This window comes from Lampris incognitus, chromosome 11, assembly GCF_029633865.1.
Source record: "Lampris incognitus isolate fLamInc1 chromosome 11, fLamInc1.hap2, whole genome shotgun sequence".
Classification (NCBI taxonomy): domain Eukaryota; kingdom Metazoa; phylum Chordata; class Actinopteri; order Lampriformes; family Lampridae; genus Lampris; species Lampris incognitus.
This window is the reverse complement of record NC_079221.1, coordinates 16,143,096-16,165,027: the sequence shown is the minus strand read 5'-3', so window position 1 is coordinate 16,165,027 and position 21,932 is coordinate 16,143,096. Positions and strand designations below refer to the sequence as shown.

The window sequence follows — 21,932 nt, the reverse complement described above, 5'->3', positions numbered from 1 at the left end:
GGGGAAGTCATTTATGTGCGGGACGGAGTACCGGTCGGGGGTTGTAGCGTTGTTCAGGCGACGAAAATTGCCACAGGGGCGCCAACCGCCGTCAGCCTTGGAAACCATGTGCAGAGGGGAGGCCCACGGGCTGTACGAGCGGCGCACGATGCCGACGCGATCCATGGTGGCAAACTCCTCCCTGGCGATCGCGAGCTTAGCAGAGTCGAGGCGCCGAGCACGTGCGTAGACCGGGGGGCCGTCTGTGGCAATATGGTGCTCCATGCCGTGCTTGGCCACCGCTGACGAGAATGTAGGTGTGGTGAGGTCAGGGAACTCTGCGAGCAGGCGTTGATACGTGTCTCCGGCGGCGAGCATGTTTGACAGGCCGAGCGTCCCTGCACCTCCCAGTGTGAACGGGTATGTAGCGAAAGAGACAGCATCGATCAAGCGACGGTTCGTAACATCCACCAGCAGCCTGAAGGCGGACAGGAAGTCCGCGCCCAGGAGGGGAACCGACACCGCGGCCACAACAAAATCCCAGCCGAAACGCCGCCCGCCGAAACACACCTCCACATACCTGGTGCCGTAGGTACGTATGGGCTTGCCGTTCGCGGCATCCATCGGGGGGCCTTGTCCGCCGGCCATGGTGTCCGCGGCCGATGCAGGCAGGATACTACGCTGGGCGCTCGAATCGACCAGCAGCCGCCGGCCAGATAAGGCGTCCTTGATAAATAACAGCCTGCTGTTCCCGCTGGCACTCATAGCCGCTATTGAGCGCCGGCCCTGGTGTTTCCCTGGACGCTGAAGCTGCATAGCGGGCGACACTGCTTGGCCCTGGCACCAAACCTGTTGTGGTAACACAGCCCGCAGTCACGCTGGCGGCGGGCAGCCGCGGTGCCCGCTGCGTCCTCCAGCAGCGGGGACGAGGTCTGGGTGGGGAGCATCGCATGAACGAACTGCCGCCGGTTGGCAAGGAAAATCCTGTCCGCTTTCGCACCCAGAGCGCGGTAGTCGTTGGCGGAGGAGAGGGGGGAGCTGGCTAGCGCTGTGCGCACAGGCGCTGGGAGCTGCCGTAGAAAAATATGAGTGAAAATGGAGGAGGCGTCCGCCGAGCCCAAAACGGCCAACATCTACTCCAGCAGCTCAGAAGGTTTGCTATCGCCGAGTCCGTTGAGTGACAACAGGCGATCCGCCTTCTCCATCTCCGACAGCCCGAAGAGCTGCAAAAGGAATGCCTTGAGTGCGCCGTATTTTCCCACAGCCGGGGGGCTTCCAGTAGCCCCATAGCTCGGGCCGTCGTCTGGGCATCTAACGCCGCCCCCACATGGAAATACCTCGTAACGTCCCGCGTTATTCCTCCCAGCTCGAACTGGGCTTCAATGTGCTGCCAAAAGTCGGGCAACTTCACCGTTGCTGCTGAGACGCTAGCGCTAACATGAGCCATATCGTTAGCATCACTCGGAGCCGGAGCGGTGTCGTCATCGTTTTGGGTCGACATGCTTGTTGTCAACGTGCGGGGTCACCAATGTGGGAGTGCAGGAATGAGAAGACGGAGAGATCGAGTCGAGTCAATTCCGTTTACTCGCCACACAAAACACCACCGATACGGCACAATCTCTCCTGGCAACAAGCTAACAGCTAGGCCAACATGGCCCCACCTCCTGGGAAACTAAGCAGTGCCTACGTCAGAACGCTGAACGCCTTCCTTAAAGGAGCAGCAGCCCCTGGTGAATCTATCCTCCATTGTGTATCACCACAACCTGCTCATTTTGGTTACTCTTACCTACTGCACAATCTGCCATTTGTAAAAGTTTACTGTTTACAATACCACTGCATGTTACCTTTACTATTATACAGACATTCTCTACTGTGGCACACTGTCCAACAAAGTACATTCAAAGTCTGCACTGACTGTTTTTGCACATGTAACCTATTCTTACGCATTGACACCTTTAAGTATTTTTATTTTCGACCTGTGTTGAGCCAGCAAAAGTACTTCATTATGAGAATAAGTGTACATTTACTTTTAATATATGACAAATAAAGTTGAAACTTGAAACTTAATCTGAAGTCTGTGTAGTTCAAGGACATAGCCAAATTCTCTAATTTAAACCACATCTGTTTTTGGCAATAGAAGGCCATTTTATATCAGCTTGTCAAATTCTTGTCATGTCCAAAATAGAAGGACAAAAGTTCTTTAATAAATTTTGCCTGGACCCCAACATAATTTTATCTAAATCACAATCAAGGAATGACAAAAAATGTCTCCTTTTATTAAAGGGAAGCAATCAGGATTTTCAACATTATCTCTGTATATATGTTGCAGGGACAACATCCCATTGGCAGACATAATTATCAACAGTCTGTGTCTCTGAAATTTCACCAACATTGTGCAGAAGTGACGGCAGTGATGTCACTGTGAATCACTGTCTTCGGTGGCATTCACTACAACACCTGTATGTACCATTGTTATTTGCATTTTCTTATACAGTGTAGCCTCTTTCAATATAGTTTTACTGACGGTACCAATAAACCCGGGGGTAAAAGAAGTTTTCACATTCACAGATTGTCCACGGCATGGTGGCGCAGTGGTTAACATGGTTGCCTCACAGCAGGAAGGTACTGGTTTCGAGCCTCGGGGTAGTACTACCTTGGTGGGTCATCCTCTTTGTGGAGTTTGCATGTTCTCTCCATGCCTGTGTGGGTTTCCTCCAGGGGCTCCTGTTTCCTCCCACATTCCAAAGATATGTAAGTCAGGTGAATCGGCCATACTAAATTGTTCCTAGGAATGAATGCATGTGTGTGTGTGGGTGTGTGTGTGTGTGCGCGCGCGCGCCGGCCCTGTGATGGCCTGGCAGCCTGTCCAGGGTGTCTCCCCACCTGCCGCCCAATGACTGCTGGAATAGGCTCCAGCATCCCCGCAACCCTGACAGCAGGATAAGCAGTTAAGATAATGGATGGCTGGAGATTGTCCACCAGTTATGGACACAGTTTCTGCAGCATTTCAGAGACACACAGGGGTCTGGGTCTAAGGACAGGATGTTGTGTTGCTGTAAAGCCCCTTGAGGCAAATTTGTAATTTGGGATATTTGGCTATTCAAATAAAACTGACTTGACTTGACGCAGAAAACTGCTCAGTATTATGGCTGCTAATGGAGTTACTGCTTATTAGTTGTTATTCACATCAATGAACGATAGAGGTCAGAATTTAATTGAAATTACATATAGTATTTCTAAGTCTACTGCAAAATTTAGGCCTTTAATATAACCAAACCAGAACTTAACCATTACATATTTGCATTCTTTCAATTCATTGCTGTTCACCATAACAGGAATAGATTTATCAACAGAACATGTTAATCCCATGCAAATTTGTATTGCACATTTTTCATTTTTTCTTCGTAAAATTTATCAAAGTATTCTGCCTCTGCCACAGTTAGTTGGTTTTTCCAATCCCCAACAATCCCTGAAAAAAAGCAAGTTAAAATAATGATCATAATCAAGGTCAAAAAGCATGGGAAAATCAGATTAAAAACCTGTTTTAACATGATTTAGCTCTTAATAGGACTAGTGTATATATATATATATATATATATATATATATATATATATATACACGTATATGATGGGTGCGAGACGCATGAAACAGGCCTGTACTGCCATGCATTAAAATCTTTTTTTCCTTTATCCGCGTTGATATATATATATATATATATCTTATACATTATACATATTATTGTATCCAGAACAGATGCTTATTCCAAATTCATTTTATACTGGTGAAGTGGGCTGAAACAGTCTCACAGCTCATCACCAATTGTGGCCATGAGCAATAAAGCAAAGCAATATACAGCAAAATATATTAAGGCACACCTTTTCTGAGAAACTCTGACTTTGTCTGGTCCATAAACTCCCTCGGCACCAATGAATAGTTGGAGAGCTTGTTCTTTTTCATATTCTTGAAAATACATTGGTCTGCTATTTTCTGTATCACCTCAGAATTCAATGGTTTCTCCATGAATTGGGCAATCCTCGCTACAGCATCTTTCAGGTCCTGTATCACAGAGCAACACAGTGAATATTAACACATTTCCACTGCGTGGAGATGATGGTAGAATTCTTGTGGGGACTTGTAAAAATTGCTTGGCAGAAAAAGTTATTTAAGTAACATTAAACTCATTTTTTAAAATATTGCAAAAATCTTACCCTAATCATTTCCTCATAGGAAATGTACATAATGTTCTCTTTGTCATTAACATTCAGCCAGCCCTTGATGTGATCAAACCATGAGCCAAACATAACTAGATGGACAAGATAACCACAAAAATTGTGTTGGAATCAAGGTATAAGTTTTTCTTTCATGTTAATTATTAATTATGCTAGTTCTACTGCAGTGCAGTTTGGCTTTTGACAAGCCTGTGGTTGCCAAACCTTTGACCCCAGCTGTCCACAAAATATAGTACATGTAAGATTAGTAACAGATAACAACACTGCATAAGAATAACATGATACACAACTTTTTCCATTAAGGAACTTGTCCAGGAATTCAGTCTGTGTGCTTGGCTTGACCAGGTAGGAAGTCATCCCATAGTAGTGAAATGAAGATGTAAACACATCTTTGGGGTTCCTCATGACATAGATGACCTGTAATAACAGAATTACCTCTGATTAATATGGTTTGTGACCTCTTCTCTAAAAAAAATGCATTTTTATGTTATTTCTTTTCCTATTACATTCCCTTAAATGATGGCTCTGTGGTCACTGCAACATTCTCTGTACTTCTTCATGCTCTTTGGTTACTTGAAGTTCTGGTAAATTTTTTTTCTCCCCAATTGTACTTGGCCAATTACCCCACTCTTCTGAGCTGTCCCGGTCAGACGACCACATGCCGCCTCCGATACATGTGGAGTCACCAGCCACTTTTCACCTGACAGTGAGGAGTTTCATCAGAGGGATGTAGCACATGGGAGGATCATGCTATTTCCCCCAGTTCCTTCCCCCTCCCCCTCGAACAGGCGCCTGACCGACCAGAGGAGGCACTAGTGCAGCGACCAGGACACATGCCCACATCTGGCTTCCCACCTGCAGACACGGCCGATTGTGTCTGTAGGGATGTCTGACCAAGCCGGAGGTAACACAAGGATTCGACACAGCGATCCCCATCTTGGTAGGCAATGGAATAGACCGCTACGCTACCGGGACACCCAAGTTCTGTTAATTTGAAATCTGGAACATATGCAGCTATCGCAGTCATTGTAAATTGTCCTGATAAGAGCCTCTACTACTGTAAATGTCTGAAATGTTGAGTATAATGCATGTACTACTTTAGTCTGTAATGCTCAACAGTATCACTAAACATCATAACTTAATACATTTGCTTAACAGCTTCTTTATCGCCACCGTTGAAGCTGTAATTGTTCGCCACACAAACTGTTCAGCAAAACTACCCTTGGCTTGACTTTTAAGAATGATGGTGGCATCATGCTGTAGTGGTAGTGTGTAACGAATAGGCGTGGTGATGGCCTGTCTTCCAGGTTGAGGACACTGGCTCTGTGCTCCTCCAGCCAGGGAACCCGGTCCCAGGTGGGCAACATCTGAATGGCGGTGAGATCCCCTCCACTTCGGATCAGTGGGACTATCTCCTGCATCCATGTTGTACCTGAGCACAAGTGCACAAGTCTTTAGATATTTAAACTTGAGTTTGAACAGACCAACTGAACCACCCCATATTCACGACATTGTAGAGCTTATGCTCTCTAGGTTTAATTTGCACAAACAAACAAGCTTTTTCCTAGTCACATTAAAATGGACTATACATTGATTACATCACGACAATAAAGACCAGAGCACACACTGAAAAGTTAAATGTCAACTAGAGGTATCTGTCAGCTTTAAATATATGTGTAGCATCTCACAATGATCTCAGTTGAAAGATGTGGTTGAGAGATTAAGATTTTCAACTATTATTTTCCAATTTGGAGTGTTATTGTCCAGTATACATGAGGGTTTTTTTCTTTTTCTTGAGTCATAAAACCATAGCCTGAACTGATCCCATTGCTTAAAAACATCAAGACTCGGGACTTTGGGGGGCGTTGTGAGTGGATAGGCGGAAATCTTCGAGCTCATTGCCAATTGTTCAATAATTCAATGCTCTTGTATCGACATTGCCCATTTTGTTCAGTTAGGCACAAGTAATGATTTTAGCAGTATATAGTTTTACTACTACTACGTCTTTTTTTAACTTATCTTTATTGGATTTTGCATTTTACAAATCACAGAATCAACATGAAATAAATCCAGTATAATTCCCATCCCTCCCCTGCTCCCTAACATGTCTCCAAACCCGCCCCCCAAAATCCTCCGAAATGATATCAAGTACAAATAAATATAAGACAGATATACAATGACCCCATTCACATAAACACAGACAAGGCGGAAAAGAAAAAAAATCATTAATAATAATAATAATAATTAAAAAATACACTCATTTTTATCTTTTTAAACTAATTCTTAATTCGACTGCTACAGTTCTGCTCCAACCAAGAAATGATTAGGTTATAAACTATCCCAGTCTGTTATTTGGGTTAGGTTATCATAGTAGGTAAGAAAAGGCCTTCAGACTTTAAAATTTATTTGCATTCCCCTTCAATATAAATTTGATTTTTTTCAAGCTTTGGGTAAAACATAACCTCCTGAAGCCATCTTATGGCACTGCTCTCTTCCAATTGAGGAGGATGAGACGTTGGGCTAACAGAGTAGTAAAGGCAACCACATTGCGCATTTCAGTCGACCACACATCATCCTCTGGCCTCATTACAAACAGGGATTCAAATACCTTTTCCCAAAAAGTCTGAAGGCTTCAGCATGACCAAAACATGTGCAACCAGTTTGCAGTGGTAGTCTTACATCGATCACGGGTTGGATCAATGTTTGGATATATCCTTGCCAGTTTCTCCTTAGTGAGCTGAAGACGATGAACTATTTTGAATTGTATTAGACTGTGTCTAGCACAGGGAGATGAGGAGTGTACTAGGTCGAGAATTGAAGTCCACCGGTCGTCTTGTTCCCAAATTGTCCTTAAGTTGCTGAGAGATTGTGGGTTAATAGTGTTAATTACATCATATATCCAGGAGATGGCCCCTTTGAGAAGAGCATTAAATCCTAAAAGAGCATCTAAGGGGGTGCTTGGAGGTTGCTCTGGGAAAAGGTGATAGCCTTTTTGTACAAAGTGCCTAACCTGAAGGTATCGAAAAACCTCCAAGAACAACAGTCGGTCACTAACGGCTCCAACAACTCTCATGACCACTGAATAATGAGGTCGAAACTAACACCCCAAACGACTGTCGCTGCTAAACAAATGCAAATCAATAGCACCGATAACGAAGGGCTTGGCCAAACATCGGTACACAAAACAGCCACTCATATCTATGGCTCTGTTAGCGACGGGCGTTGGTAAACATCGGGACACAAAGAGCCATGGACATCTATAGCTCTGACAACGATTCCAAGAAGATAAATTCTGAGTCTCATCACCAGCCAGTCAGACTAGGCTCGTCTAGTCAGAAAGGCACGAACTGAGGAAGCCTCTTGGATGAGAGACGAAATGTCTTGACGGATATATACCTAGTCCAGTTGCACTTGATTCAACTCCTTTGGATAGCCAATTGTGTTTGTAGGGACGCCCGACCAAGCTGGAGGCAACACGGGGATTCGAATTGGCGATTCCCATGTTGGTAGGCAACGGAATAGACTGCCATGCCAACCGGATGCCCCAGCCGTCTGATTTCAATGTCGGAATTTGCTCCCGTTTCTCTTCAGTTCCTTGTTACTACTGTAGCCCTTATGTGTACCTCCTCCGGTCCCTGTGATATATTTAATTCATTCATTCATTATCCAAACCGCTTATCCTTACTCAGGGTCGCGGGGATGCTGGAGCCTATCCCAGCAGTCATTGGGCGGCAGGTGGGGAGACACCCTGGACAGGCTGCCAGGCCACACACACACACACACACACACACACACACACATACACACCTAGGAACAATTTAGTATGGCCGATTCACCTGACCTACATATTTTTGGACTGTGGTATAATTCTGACAAAATTTTTAAAATCCAATCTCCCTGGCTTCGGTCCCAGCCTGCTGTCTATCATTAAATGCTCACTCACATTCAGGTCTGTACGTGACCATTTTAAAATTGCATGTGTTCAGCCCCTCCTCCAGCATAGATAGAGAATTATAGACCGATTTCTAAACCTTTTTATCCAAAATCCTTGAAAAGATTGTTGCGGACCAAATCCTGCAGCTGAGGGTTGCAACATTTTCGATTTCAGTACAGCTTTCCTCACAAGCATAGTACTGAGACTGCATTACTAAGTGTCCAATTCTTATGCATGCTGATACAGGTGAATACTCTATTCTTATTCCCCTAGATTTAACCACTGCCTTTGATACCATTGATCATGCCATCTTACTTGATAGGTTGGAGAATTTGGTTGGCATTTCTGGTACAGTGTTAAATTAGTTTTGCTCTTATCTGACTAATAGATATCTTAATGTTTGTATTAACAATCTTGTATCCTCGTCAGCTCCCCTACTGTGTGTAGTCCCTCAGGGGTTTGTCCTTGGGCCAATCCTCTTCTCTTTATACATCCTTCCTTTGGATCATTTGTTTAGTCGCTTTCAAGACATGTCATACCACTGTTATGCCGATGATCTATTCAAACCCAATAACCTGAATCAACTGTCCTCCCCCCACGATTGCTTAGCTGTCACCAAAGACTGGATGCCCCTTAATTTTCTCCATCTTAACCCCGACAAAACTGAAATTCTCTTAATTGGTCCTGAGAACTTTGTCACTGCAGTTGACCAGTTTATTGGTCCACTTCATTCAAACATCAAACCGCTAAAAATCTTGGTATTATCTTTGACCAGAATATGTCTTTTAATCACCATGTTACTAAGGTTGTCCAATCCTGTCTTCTTCAGCTAAGAATATTGTAAAAATCGGAAATATTTTGTCTTGTAACAATATGGAAACATTAATTCACACTTTCATTTTTTCTCGTCTAGATTATTGTAACTCCCTGTACTCTGGCCTCAACCAAGCTACATTAAATTGTCTAAAGTTAATTCTGAATGCAGTTGCTAGACTACTAACTAGAACTACCCGTAGGTCCCATATTACCCATATGGCTTCCTGTAAAATTCAGAATAATCTGTAAGAACTTTTTGATTACATTTAAAGCACTGCATGAACTTGCCTCCAGTTATATTTCCGATCTTCTCATTCCTCATTCCACTTCCTGACCACTCCGATCCTCAAACCTCAGTCTGTTATCCATCCCCCACTCCAACTGCAAAACAAAAGTTGACAGTGCCTTTGCAGTTTTAGCCCTAAGCCTCTGGAAAAATCTTCCCCAATCCATTAGATTTACCGAATCTTTGGACTGTTATAAGTGGCTTCTAAAAACCCATCTTTTCAGGCAAGCCTTTTTATAGATCCCCATCCCTGCCTTGTTTCTGTTACTCCCTATGCCATTTTTATATTCATTCAATTTATTTTATGTGTTTTCTGTATTGAGTGTAAAGCACTTTGTAATTGTGTTTTTAAAAATGTTATATAAATAAAATGTTACTTACTTACATTTTTGAAGGATTTTGCTCCCCCCTGGGATATAAACTCAATTTACATAAAAGTGAAGCACAGGTAGTCCCTGGGTTACGAACACCTGACATACGAACTCCCGTACTTATGAACCGACCTCCCTATTATAAAAAAAAAATCGAGTTACACAGTGGTTGGTACTAACAAACGGATGGACTACTTTGCACGATGCGCGACGCTCAAAACACTGCGCGTTTTAGGCGGTTCGTCGGCCCGAGGGCAAACAACACCACGCCGTCATCGCCTTCAAGTCGGATTGCGTAAACATTGTTGCGTGCATTGTTTTCACATAAACCCTCGTAATCATGGCTTCAAAGTATAAATCTGATGCAAGGGATGGTGATGCACCGGAAAAAGGAAAACGACCACGATTGAAATGAAAGTGGAAGTTATTGAGCATTCAGAGAGAGGTGAAATGCTCTTATTGCTTTTTCCACTTACCCGATGAGGCGGGGAGGCGAGCCCCGAATGGGCTCTCGTTTCTGGCGTCAAACGGCCGGCCTCCGCCGGTCGCGACCCGCTCCTAGGACAATGGCAGGTAGGGGGTTTGAAATGTAAGAAATGTTTCTTTAAAAATTTTTTATACCTATACACATATTCTCTCTCTCTCTCTCTCTCTCTCTCGATTGCAAATCTTGTACTGTATTTAGATTTGTTATTATTACTGTGTGGAAGTTGGGAGAAAACAAAGATGAACAACTCTCTTTGACCACCTTCCCACGTGTCGTTTATTTCCTTATATCCGCCACCCCGCCCAACCACATGGCGCTGCGTCGACATGGCCGCACCCTGAGCCCTTAAAGTGAGTAGTCAACTTCATACAAACAACGAGCTATGGTGAATTATGTCCATAAATCCACTACAACTGCATTATTATATTTATGAGGTTTTAGGTAAAAATATATAGTATATACTGAGACAATCATTTGACTAATTGACGCTAGATGTGAACTGTACGTAACTGTTCCGACATAAGAACGGACTCAAAAACGGAACTCGTTCGTAACCCGGGGACTACATCTCAACTCCGCAGCAGATCAATGTCCGCTTAGCTCTCTTCCATTCAAGAGTTAAGCTAATTTTTTTAACGTATCTTGGCATTGTAATATGGAGATATAATGATCTTTTTAAACTTAACTTTCTAACTCTGCTAAACTGTACTAAACTCGATCTGGAACACTGGTCTGGGCTCCCTCTATCTCTCGCTGATTGCATTAATGCAGTTAAAATTAATATCTTGCCCAAATTTTTATAACTTTCAGTCCATACCAGTTTATATTAAAAAGACATTCTTCTTTTCATTAGATAAATTTTTACTTCATTTATTTGGAATGGAAAAATGCCTCGGATATACAAAATGATCCTTCAGAAACCCAGTGAAGCTGGTGGAATGTCCTTACCAGGTTTTCAGCAATATTACTGATTCTGTAATGTAAGGGCACTGTCCTTTTGGCAGTTACGTTCACAGGCACCAAAAGTCCATGTTGATTAGCCTTTGAGATGTCATCTGTCTCTCATGTATCTTTGCACTCACTTCTCTGCTCAGCACTCCCTTGGGCTCACCCTATATCAAAATTTACTCATAACCCAGTCATATGTGAGTCTATTAAGATTTGGAAACAATTTAGACAGGCTTTCAGATTTAAAGATTTCCCTATTGGTACTGCTATTACAAAAAAATCGGTCATTTGTCCCCTCTATTTCTGAGGGAGCCTTTGAGCTTTGGAGACTCGATGAAATATTCATTTTGGAGGACCTATTTATTGATGATGCTTTATTTCGATCAGCTGCCTGAGAAGTTTAATTTACCTCAGTCACTTTTTCAGATATTTGCAGATTCGTGATTTTACTCAATATAAATTTAATCGTTTCCCATTTCTGCCTCCACATTCTTGAAATTAATCCTTCTGAAAAAGGGTATATCAGTAAATTTCATTATGCAATTAATACTTTTGGCCAAATACCACGTGAACCCCTAAAAATCGATGGGGAGAGTGGTATGGAAATGTCCATTCCAGAGGAAACTTGGGCTCTAGTAATTAAGAGGATACACTCTTCCTCTGTATGCACAAGACATGGCGTGATCCAGTTCAAAGTAGTGCACTGCCTTCATTGGTGCAAAGAGAAATTGGCTAAAATTAACCCAGATTTAGAACCAACATGTGACAGGTGCAAACAAGCCACTGCAAGTCTCTTACATATGTTCTGGTCCTGCCCAAAACTAACTCGGTTCTGGCATTTCATCTTTGAGGCATTGGCCGCTGTGTTATGTTTCCCACTATAGTTGTGGGTGTGTTTTGAAAATTGAAAAAAAAACGACCAAAAGAAGATAAACGAGACCAAAAGGACGAGTTGTCACACACAGGTGATGCCTCATCATGCACTTCACATGCATTGAAGATGACAACATGGCGGTCGTGCTTACAGAACTTCGCAACCTACGGAAGGAACACACGGAGGCCTCTCAAGACATGAAGGCTACCTTATGGAATCCACCCTCAGTGATTTGCTGGAGCGTATGACAAAACTGGAACAACAAGTTGCCAATGTTGAACAGAGAGTGAGCGGTACGGCGGATAAAGCACTCAGACATGGTAACAGAATGGAATAGAATATTCTTTATTAGTCATTTTGTACATACATACAAATGAAATTTACTCTCCGCATTTAACCCATCCTAGCTGTGTAGCTAGGAGCAGTGGGCAGCTGCCGTGCAGCACCCGGGGACCAACTCCAGTTATTTCTTCTCATTGCCTTGGTCAGGGGCACATGTGAGGCTGCACCCTAGCAGCCTCAAATGTGAGGCTGCACCCTAGATGACGACACTATTTGGTGCTCTATAGTGTCCCTTGGCAAGATTTCCTGTTGATCGGTGGCAGTGTAGCTGAGATGGCCACAGAGGAATCCCATTGCTTTTTGCCAGAACTACTGCCGAGTTGACAAACAGAGCAGCCGGTTGCTGGAACCGCTGCCGAGTTGACTGAGCGCAGCTGCCATGGTTTAATCTTTCCGGGTACTGACAGCTGGGTAGACTGTGCCCGGGGATTTGAATTCAGAGTTACCTTCTCCTAGCCTTTGCCTAAAGAGGCATCAACCCACAAGGCAGCAGGTGGATGTGAAATCAGAGTTCCCTTCTCCTACCCCAATGTGTTGGCTGGCCTGGGCACCATGGGAAGTACCATACAGGCATGCAGGAGGACTAGATAAGGGGCCTGAGATAAGGGCCCTGAGGTAAGAGCCCTTCCTCCATGGGAAGTACCATACAGGCATGCAGGAGGACCAGATTAGGGCCCTTGCTGAGGTAAGGTGCTACCCCTCTACAGCCTGCGGTTGCAGTTTAGCGTCTTACCCTGGGTAAGACGATATGGGCGAATCATTCACTATTTACTTCATAGAGAAGCAAAACTATCGGCCAAGTGTGAAGACCTCGAGTCCAGAGCAAGACGGAACAATCTGCACATATATGGGGTGAAAGAGGGCAAGGAAAGGAAGGATATGATTAACTTCATAACCAAGTTGATGCACACCTCACTTGAATTACAGGAAGATTTGGATCCGTGTATGATGAGAGCGAATCGCTCATTGACTATGAAACCAAAGGATCCCGCCCCTCCAAGATCCATTATTGTCAGATTATCTGATTACAGAGTTAAGGATATGATACTTCAACAAGCCTGGAAAAAATGAGGGGTAACATACCAAGGACAGAAGATCTTTTTTGATCAGGACTACATGGCGGACGTGCAGAGGAAACGCAAGCAGGTACGGGAGGTGGTAAAACAACTTAAAGAGAAAAAAGTGAAAGCCCAATCATCGTTCCCTGCCCAGCTGAAAGTCCATCTGGAATCCAGCGTGAAGACATTTACCACCCTTGCGGATGCAGCCCCCACCCTTAAGGAGATGGGAATTCATGTTAAGGTGGATGTTCAGGAGATTTTCCAGAAGGAACTGTTGCACAATTCTTGGGTCATGGCATCGACATCAAATAGAGCAGGCCAATCAACGAGGACAAATGTGGACTTGCAGATTTTTGTTAAAGGGGAAAAATGAATATCAAACAACTCTGAGATATACGTAGACTTCATACAAGAAACGTAAATAGGACTTGTTATGAAACCAGGCTAATATGATTGTTTCCTTTGCTTATACTGTATCGGCTGGTTCATACAAATGGAGAAAAGAAAAAAAAAGAACATGCACACACACACAAAAAATAAAATAGGGGTTCTCCCTTCAGACGACGAAGGGTTAAGATAATTTAATTTCATTTTGTTTTATTTCACTGTAGCGTACAGGCAACTTTAGGTAGTTGTGGTAGCACTGTGTGTTTTCCTGGAGAGATTATAGTCACAACTCTCCATCTTTATAGAAACTGAGAAACTGCTTAGCATGTTTGTTCAATCACTTGGGTGTTTGGAAGTCAGTTCTAGTTTTTTTTCTGTCAGTTCTAGTTTTTTTTTATATGTACAAGTTCTTTTTTTATTTTTAGTTCTATGATTCTATTAGATGTGCAGTCATATGTTGTGTCTCAGCCACTTTGCAATGTGTTGAAATTGAGGTTTGGGTTGAGACAAAGATTGAAGAACAATATTACATTTTTCTCCATAAATACATGAACAATTTGATTATAGCCACGTATAATATCTGTGGATTGAATCATCCCATTAAAAGAAAAAACATATAAATAGTCAGCTAAAGAAACTGCAGTGTTCAATTGCCTTGTTATAGGAAACTAACCTATCAGAAGGAGAACATAAAAAAAAACAATTAAGAAGGGAATGGGTAAACCAAGTATATAGTGCTTCATTTGGGGGGAAAAGGGTGAGTGGCAATCTTAATTAATATGAAACTGGCTTTTTCTTCAGAAATAGTCATCCAGGATAAACAGGGGAGGTTTGTCATGGTAGTAAGCACAATAGGGGAGGTGGAGGTGTCTGTTTTTAACCTGTGTGCTCCAAGTGAATATGATCAGAATTTCTTCAACGAAATTGCAGTTATCATTGCTGATAATGCTCAGGACATGATAGTAGTCAGGGGAGACTTTAATGCTGTACAAGATAGAGGATTAGATAAAACGCCGTCAGAAGGGGGACTCCAAACTGAAAAAAACATAACACTTAATATGTTTTCAGAACTAGGATTTGTTGACACATGGAGATCTAAAAACCCTAAAGGGAAGGACTTCAGTTTTTTTTTTTTTGCCAAAGTCAAAAAATAGTAGTTATTCCAGGACTGACTTTTTTTGTCTTTCCCAACAGCATATGTATAAAGTAATAGATTGCCATATTGAACCAAAAACACTGAGTGACCATGCACCTGTCATGTTAAACATAGATTTAAGTGAGGACATTTCTTTAGATACTAGAGACTTAATGTCTTGTTACTGACCAATAAAGCAGTAGTGCAAGATCTAAAACAGAACTTAAAAGAATACTTTGAGATAAATGGTAACACCATCAATCCTGTGGGGGGAGCTAAAACAGTCATAAGGGGGAAAATTGCATCAAGACTAAAGAAAATACGATTGGAAGAGCAAATGAAGCTAGAGAATAGAATAAAGCAATTAAAAATAGAACATAAAACTACAGGTACACATAACATCCTGCTAGAACTAAAAGAAACTAGGAAGGCATTGGATAAGCGCCTCACATATAAAGCAGAAGGAGCCTTAAGATTTTCCAAACAGAGATAATATGAAATGGGGAACAGAGCCAGTCGCTTCTTAGCTTTCCAACTCCATAAAGCCCAGGCTAATCGTGTGATTCCCAAGATTATACATCCCATACATAAGAAAATTGTATCTCATCCAAAAGAAATAGCAGACACTTTTGCATCATTCTACAAAAATTGTACAATGAACCTAAATCAAAAACTATAAATGACAAATCTCAGGCCTTTCTTGCCAACTTACACTCATTATCAAAAGATGAAGCATTGCAAATGATATCACATGTTAAAGAAACTGAAATACGGGAGGCCATAAAAAACTAAAAAAACAATAAATCCCCAGGGGTAGATGGACTTCCTGGAGAGTTCTATAAATGCTTCATAGATGACTTGATACCTGTATTAACTAAAGTTTTTAATTATAACCCCCCCCCCCGCCAAAGGTGACCCACCAAATACACAGTCAGAAGCCATTATATCAGTGATCCACAAAGAAGGTAAAGACCCGACATTCTGTGAGGGGTATAGACCCATTAGTTTACTATGTAACGACCAAAATGTATTAACCAATATCCTGGCAAAAAAGGATGCAAAAAATTACTGCAAAATTGATTAATCCGGATCAGACAGGCTTTATCCCCGGCAGACAAGGAGCTAATAATATAAGGAGAACACGTAACGTTATATCATGTGCCAAAAAATATATGTATATACAAAATTCTATGCTTATCAGTTTTGATGCACTGAAAGCATTCGATACCGTGAATTGGGAATTTTATGTAAAACGCTAGCTGCTATGGGATTCCACCTGATATTTGTGGATTGGGTAAGAGTTACATATACAATCACAAGTCACACGTTAGAGTGAACAGATGCTGTTCAGATGTTTTTCATCTTGAGAGGGGGGTTTGTCAGGGAGATTGTCTCAGTTCTTTTCTCTTTGCCATAAATATTGGATCTCTAGCGGCATTAATAAGACAAAGCCATAGTATTAAAAGCTATAAAAGATGAAGGTCAAACAGAACACAAGATCTCACTCTACACGGGTGACATATTGATGTATATCGGCAACCCAGTTTCCTCTATCCCTGCATTGTTAAGAAACTTAAATGAATATGGAAAACTTTCAGGTTATCAAATCAACCAATCAAAGTCTGAGGTAATGATGTTAGTGGGGCACTGGCCTGCACAACCAGTAGGAAGATTCAAATTCCACTGGTCTAACCAAGGGTTCAGATACCTAGGAATCATTAACTTCTGACACATCACAGTTATTCAAGGCCAACTATGGGAAACTGATCGGTGAAATAAAAACTGACCTTACAAGACGGGAAGTTCACCCTAGTTAGCCCTAATTGGGTGAGTGGAAACCATACAAATGAACATATTACCAAGGCTGCGCTTTATGATCCAATCTCTACCCCTAGAGGTTCCCATTTCTACATTTCAAACAACTAACAAATGATTGTCTAAATTTGTATGGCAAAACAAGAGACCCAGAATTAAATCTAAAAGAATTTTATGCCCAAGAGAAAATGGCCTACATTTATGTAACCTGGAAAAATATTATTTGGCAGCCCAACTCAAATCAATCATTGCATGGCTATCTCAAGATAAAGATACTATTTGGGTTGGGATGGAACAGACACACATCCATTTATGAATCAAAATAACTGGAGAGTAAATAAAATTAACAATCAATGGGTAAAAACCACTTCAGAAATATGGTCAAATGTGAGAAAGAAGTTAAGACTCCCAATGTCAATAGCTAGAGTAATGAAGATTGCACATAATATTGACTTTCTCCCATCCAAACTAGATGTAGGGTTCAAAAGATGGGAAGAAAAAGGTTTAATCGTGTTGGGTCAGTGATTTGAAGGAGGAGACCTGATGTCCTTTGAACAGCTTCAGCATAAATACAACCTCCCAGCGAATGACTTTTTTAGATACCTACAGTTGAGACATTACTTGAGACATAGGAACATGAAGTACGTTTAGAACCGTACTTGAGACATAGGAACATGAAGTACGTTTAGAACCGTACTTGAGACATAGGAACGTGAAGTATGTTTAGAACCATACTTGAGACATAGGAACGTGAAGTATGTTTAGAACCGTATGAACAGGGAGTCTGGCTTGTGGGATAAATAAAAGCTTCGGCGTGAATTTGGAAAAGGTCTCGGTCCATTCATTTAAAACAACAAACAAAACATGGTAAAAATATGGATAGATAAAAGGGATTCACAACATCCCACCTTAGCTCTGTGGGTGTGAGAGGGTTTTTTTTTTGGAGGGAACGGCTGTTTCAATTCAATGCAGCTCGAAATACAAAAAAAAACTTGTATAAATAAAAATACAATAAATCCATATTCGTACGGTTCTAAGCACATTTCATTCTTCATAGGAACATGGAGAATGGAATACACTCCACCATCCAATATAGAACATTTATTTATTTATTTATATTAACTATTAAAGAGATTATTAAAAAGACGATTATATCACACATATATAGGTATTACAAGAAGAGTTCAATTAATCAATCAAGTTGCATTTCATATAACGCTTTTCTAGCTGCAACAGCCAATCAAAGTAAAAAAAAAAAAATTGAAAATAAACCTCGTTTAAAAAAAAAATGGCACCACTCAACCATGCCTTGCCTGAGGATGGCAAACACTCCAAAATAAGGCACAGGTGTATAGGGTAAAATCAGTCAGAAATCTTCAGTTCAAAATGGTCCTAATCCAGGTAAGAAAATCAAAGAAAGTTGAATCAGTTCACCTAAGTACAATTGACAGACGTTTGTTGACAGATACATTTGAGTGATGAAACATATCTGTCAATAAACGTATCCAGATGAACTGATTCAGCCCTCTTTGACTTCAGTTCAAAACTAACATTTGAAAGTTTAAAGGTCTGGTTTAGCGGCTTAGAATGTGATAAACCCTAATAAACACTGATGCAGTGATATTTCATAGTGGCAATTCATCTACTTTTTTCTAAATTTGAGTAAGAATTCATAAAAATTAACATGCTTTTAATACCAGGTTTTCATGGAAGTGCCAAACCCCCCTTTTGAGTGGTAGGCATGTCCAAAGTGGTAAGAATTTCCCATTCAAATTTTGATTGACAGACGTAATGAGAACACATTCAAATGGGATCATGCAGTGGAGTGTTAAGATCTGTTTTTTCAGCTGTTATTTCAAAACATTTCCCCCGTTGGATCACTGCCAGAAATCCCAGCATGTAAAGATCAGAACTGATTATCCGAAAGGTATGTGTTGAAATGTTGAAACTCAAACTTGTTGAAACTCTGAAACATGTTGAAACTGAGGTGGAAGTTTGTAACACTAAAAGCGCTAGACTGCCAACGTTATGAATATTAAGCAGTTATTACAGACATTCAAATCTTAGTTTTAAAAAATGTAAATCTTAATTTTAAACTTGAGAATTCTGATAGTGATTTAACCTCATACAGGTGCAGCTAGTTTAAAATAGAAAAGCCTGATCTCCAGTAATAATAAACAGTGCCCCTGAATGCAATGTAAGTTTTCCACAACTAATGGCAATCTCTCTTCATCCAACACACTACTTACCAGACTTGGGATAGGTCACAATGACAATGTCATCTGAGCGGAAAGAAAACTCTTCATAGTACCGAAGGCTCTCAAGTGTGTGTAAAAATGAAGGGAGATAGACCCCTTTGTACACACTGTATAGCTCTGCCTCTGTCATTATTCAAACCTGCGTAGACAGAGAGTCAAGTCAAGTCATGCCCAATATCACAAATTTGCCTCAAGGGGCTTTACAGCAACACATCATCCTGTCCTTAGACCCCCTTAAACCAGAGAGAGCATGTACTGTCTTTAAGATACACGCAGTGAGTTGTCCCACCACCTATATACAGTGGCTTGCAAAAGTATTCATACCCCTTGAACTTTTCCACATTTTGTCATGTTACGACCACAAACATAAATATATTTTATTGGAATTTTATGTGAAAGACCAACACAAAGTGGCAAACAATTGTGAAGTACAAAGAAAATTATACACGATTTAAAAAATGTTTTACAAATAAAAAACTGAAAAGTGCAGTGTGCAAAAGTATTCAGCCCCCTTTTCTCTGAGTGCAACCAATTGCCTTCAGAAGTTGCCTGATGATCGAATGTTGACCTCATGATTAAATAGAGTCAACCTGTGTGTAATCTAATCTCAGTGCAAATACAGCTGTTCTGTGACGGCCTCAGAGGTTTGTTAAGAGAATATTGGGGAGCAAACTGCATCATGAAGTCCAAGGAACACACCAGACAGGTCAGGGATAAAGTTGTGGAGAAGTTTAAAGCAGGGTTAGGCTATAAAAAGATTTCCCAAGCTTTGAACATCTCACGGAGCACTGTTCAATCCATCATCCGGAAATGGAAAGAGTACGGCACAAGTGCAAACCTTCGAAGACACGGCCGTCCACCTAAACCTACAGGCCGAACAAGGAGAGCACTGATCAGAGATGCAGCCAAGAGGCCCGTGGTGACTCTGGATGAACTGCAGAGATCCACAGCTCAGCTGGGGGAATCTGTCCACAGGACAACTATTGGTCCTGCACTGCACAAATCTGGCCTTTATGGAAGAGTGGCAAGAAGAAAGCCATTGTTAAAAGAAAACCATAAGAAGTCCCGTTTGCAGTTTGCCAGAAGCCATGTGGGGGACACAGCAAACATGTGGAAGAAGGTGCTCTGGTCAGATGAGACCAAAATTGAACTTTTTGGCCTAAATGCAAAACGCTATGTGTGGCGGAAAACTAACACTGCACATAACTCTGAACACACCATCCCCACTGTCAAACATGGTGGTGGCAGCATCATGCTCTGGGGGTGCTTCTCTTCAGCAGGGACAGGGAAGATGGTCAGAGTTGATGGGAAGATGGATGGAGCCAAATACAGGGCAATCTTGGAAGAAAACCTGTTGGAGTCTGCAAAAGACTTGAGACTGGGGCGGAGGTTCACCTTCCAGCAGGACAACGACCCTAAACAAAAAGCCAGGGCTACAATGGACTGGTTTAAAACAAAACATATTCATGTGTTAGAATGGCCCAGTCAAAGTCCAGACCTAAATCCAATTGAGAATTTGTGGCAAGATCTGAAAACGGCCGTTCACAAACGCTCTCCATCTAATCTGACTGAGCTTGAGCTGTTTTGCAAAGAAGAATGGGCAAAAATTTCAGTCTCTAGATGTGCAAAGCTGGTAGAGACATACCCCAAAAGACTTGTAGCTGTAATTGTGGCAAAAGGCGGTTCCACAAAGTATTGACTCAGGGGGCTGAATACTTTTGCACACCGCACTTTTCAGTTTTTTATTTGTAAAAATGTTTTAAAATCATGTATAATTTTCTTTGTACTTCACAATTGTGTGCCACTTTGTGTTGGTCTTTCACATAAAATTCCAATAAAATATATTTATGTTTGTGGTCGAAACGTGACAAAATGTGGAAAAGTTCAAGGGGTAGGAATACTTTTGCAAGCCACTGTATTCAACAGACAACAGTCCATGCCTGATTTCATTACTGACCTATATATATGAAGACACAGTAAGCTCATTGTTACAACAGGATCACTGATGAAGCCAGATTTTTTTTCTACTACTTCTGATCTTCTTCCTCTTTACTATGTGGATTTTGTTTTCCATATAAGTCAGTGCATTAACCTGTATCTTGGCTTTCCCTTTAACTGCTACAGGTGCAATAAGTTAATCATTATTCCAATACAACCAATAGCCATAAAAACACCAGAAATTGAGTAGAATATGCCAGATACATTGTCACGAAAGTCAGTTGTCCACAGTAATTACACTGGTAACAATTCAAACAATGTTTACGTCACAGCAAAAATTGTGTCCATTGTTATTACAAAATACACTATTATAAACATGTGGGGAGGGAGCGGATGAGAGTTGGTCCAAATTTGACGACGCCACCTTTTTTTCACGACGGGAGGTCCTCGGGATGAGAGGCAAGGCTCGGCTATTTGGGACAAGACAGCGTTCAAGTTCCAAATAGTTTAAATAATTAATACTGTAAAGCCAATGAATTAGGCTAAAACAAAAGAGGGATAGAATGTGAAAAATATTTATTCATAAAAGTGGTACATGGGGGTGCCCCGGTGGCTCACCTGGTAGAGTGCGTACCACATAAGACTGAGTCCTTACCGAAGCAGCCTGGGTTCCAATCTGGCCCGGGCCCTTCGCTGGCCCTGTCATCCCCTCTCTCTCCCCCCTGCCTTTCCTGTCTCTCTCGAATATCGCTATCCAATAAAATGACGGAAAATACCACAAAAAAATAAAAAATAAAAAGTGGTACACAAACTGTTCACTTGACACTTACTTGCCAAAGAAAAGGTTGGCGGCTGGGCTGCCCGGTCACAGGAGGGACGCTGTCCTATGGGACTCCTGTATGACACCAGAGGGATTGTGAAACACTGTGCGGAGCAAGACAACACACACGTACGCAAACACATCGGCCAAAGTTGCACAAAGCGTTAACACGTGATCTTATATGTATCCCTCCACTACATGTAGTGGAGGGAGTCTACACCACCACCCCTAGGGCCCCCGCTCTAAAGCAA

At 41.8% G+C, this 21,932-nt stretch overlaps 1 protein-coding gene across 4 annotated transcripts; it reads right to left on the bottom strand.

Moving 5' to 3' along the window:
- Nucleotides 1–2,261: 2,261 nt before the first annotated feature.
- On the bottom strand, nucleotides 2,262–21,732 carry LOC130120934 (sulfotransferase 2B1-like). 4 transcript variants are annotated; one of them, XM_056289755.1, is made up of 7 exons: nucleotides 21,692–21,732; nucleotides 18,915–19,062; nucleotides 5,430–5,641; nucleotides 4,500–4,626; nucleotides 4,189–4,283; nucleotides 3,856–4,036; nucleotides 2,262–3,448 (listed from the first exon to the last, which is right to left on the bottom strand). In XM_056289755.1, exons 2-7 carry the CDS (start codon nucleotides 19,051–19,053, stop codon nucleotides 3,339–3,341), a joined length of 864 nt encoding a protein of 287 aa, XP_056145730.1. In that variant the 5' UTR covers nucleotides 19,054–19,062; nucleotides 21,692–21,732; the 3' UTR covers nucleotides 2,262–3,338. The 4 variants fall into 4 exon arrangements, with proteins under 4 accessions (XP_056145730.1, XP_056145728.1, XP_056145729.1 ...); XM_056289753.1 differs by lacking the exon at nucleotides 21,692–21,732 and adding an exon at nucleotides 21,480–21,667; XM_056289754.1 differs by lacking the exon at nucleotides 21,692–21,732 and adding an exon at nucleotides 21,517–21,667.
- Between the last annotated feature and the right edge of the window lie 200 nt (nucleotides 21,733–21,932).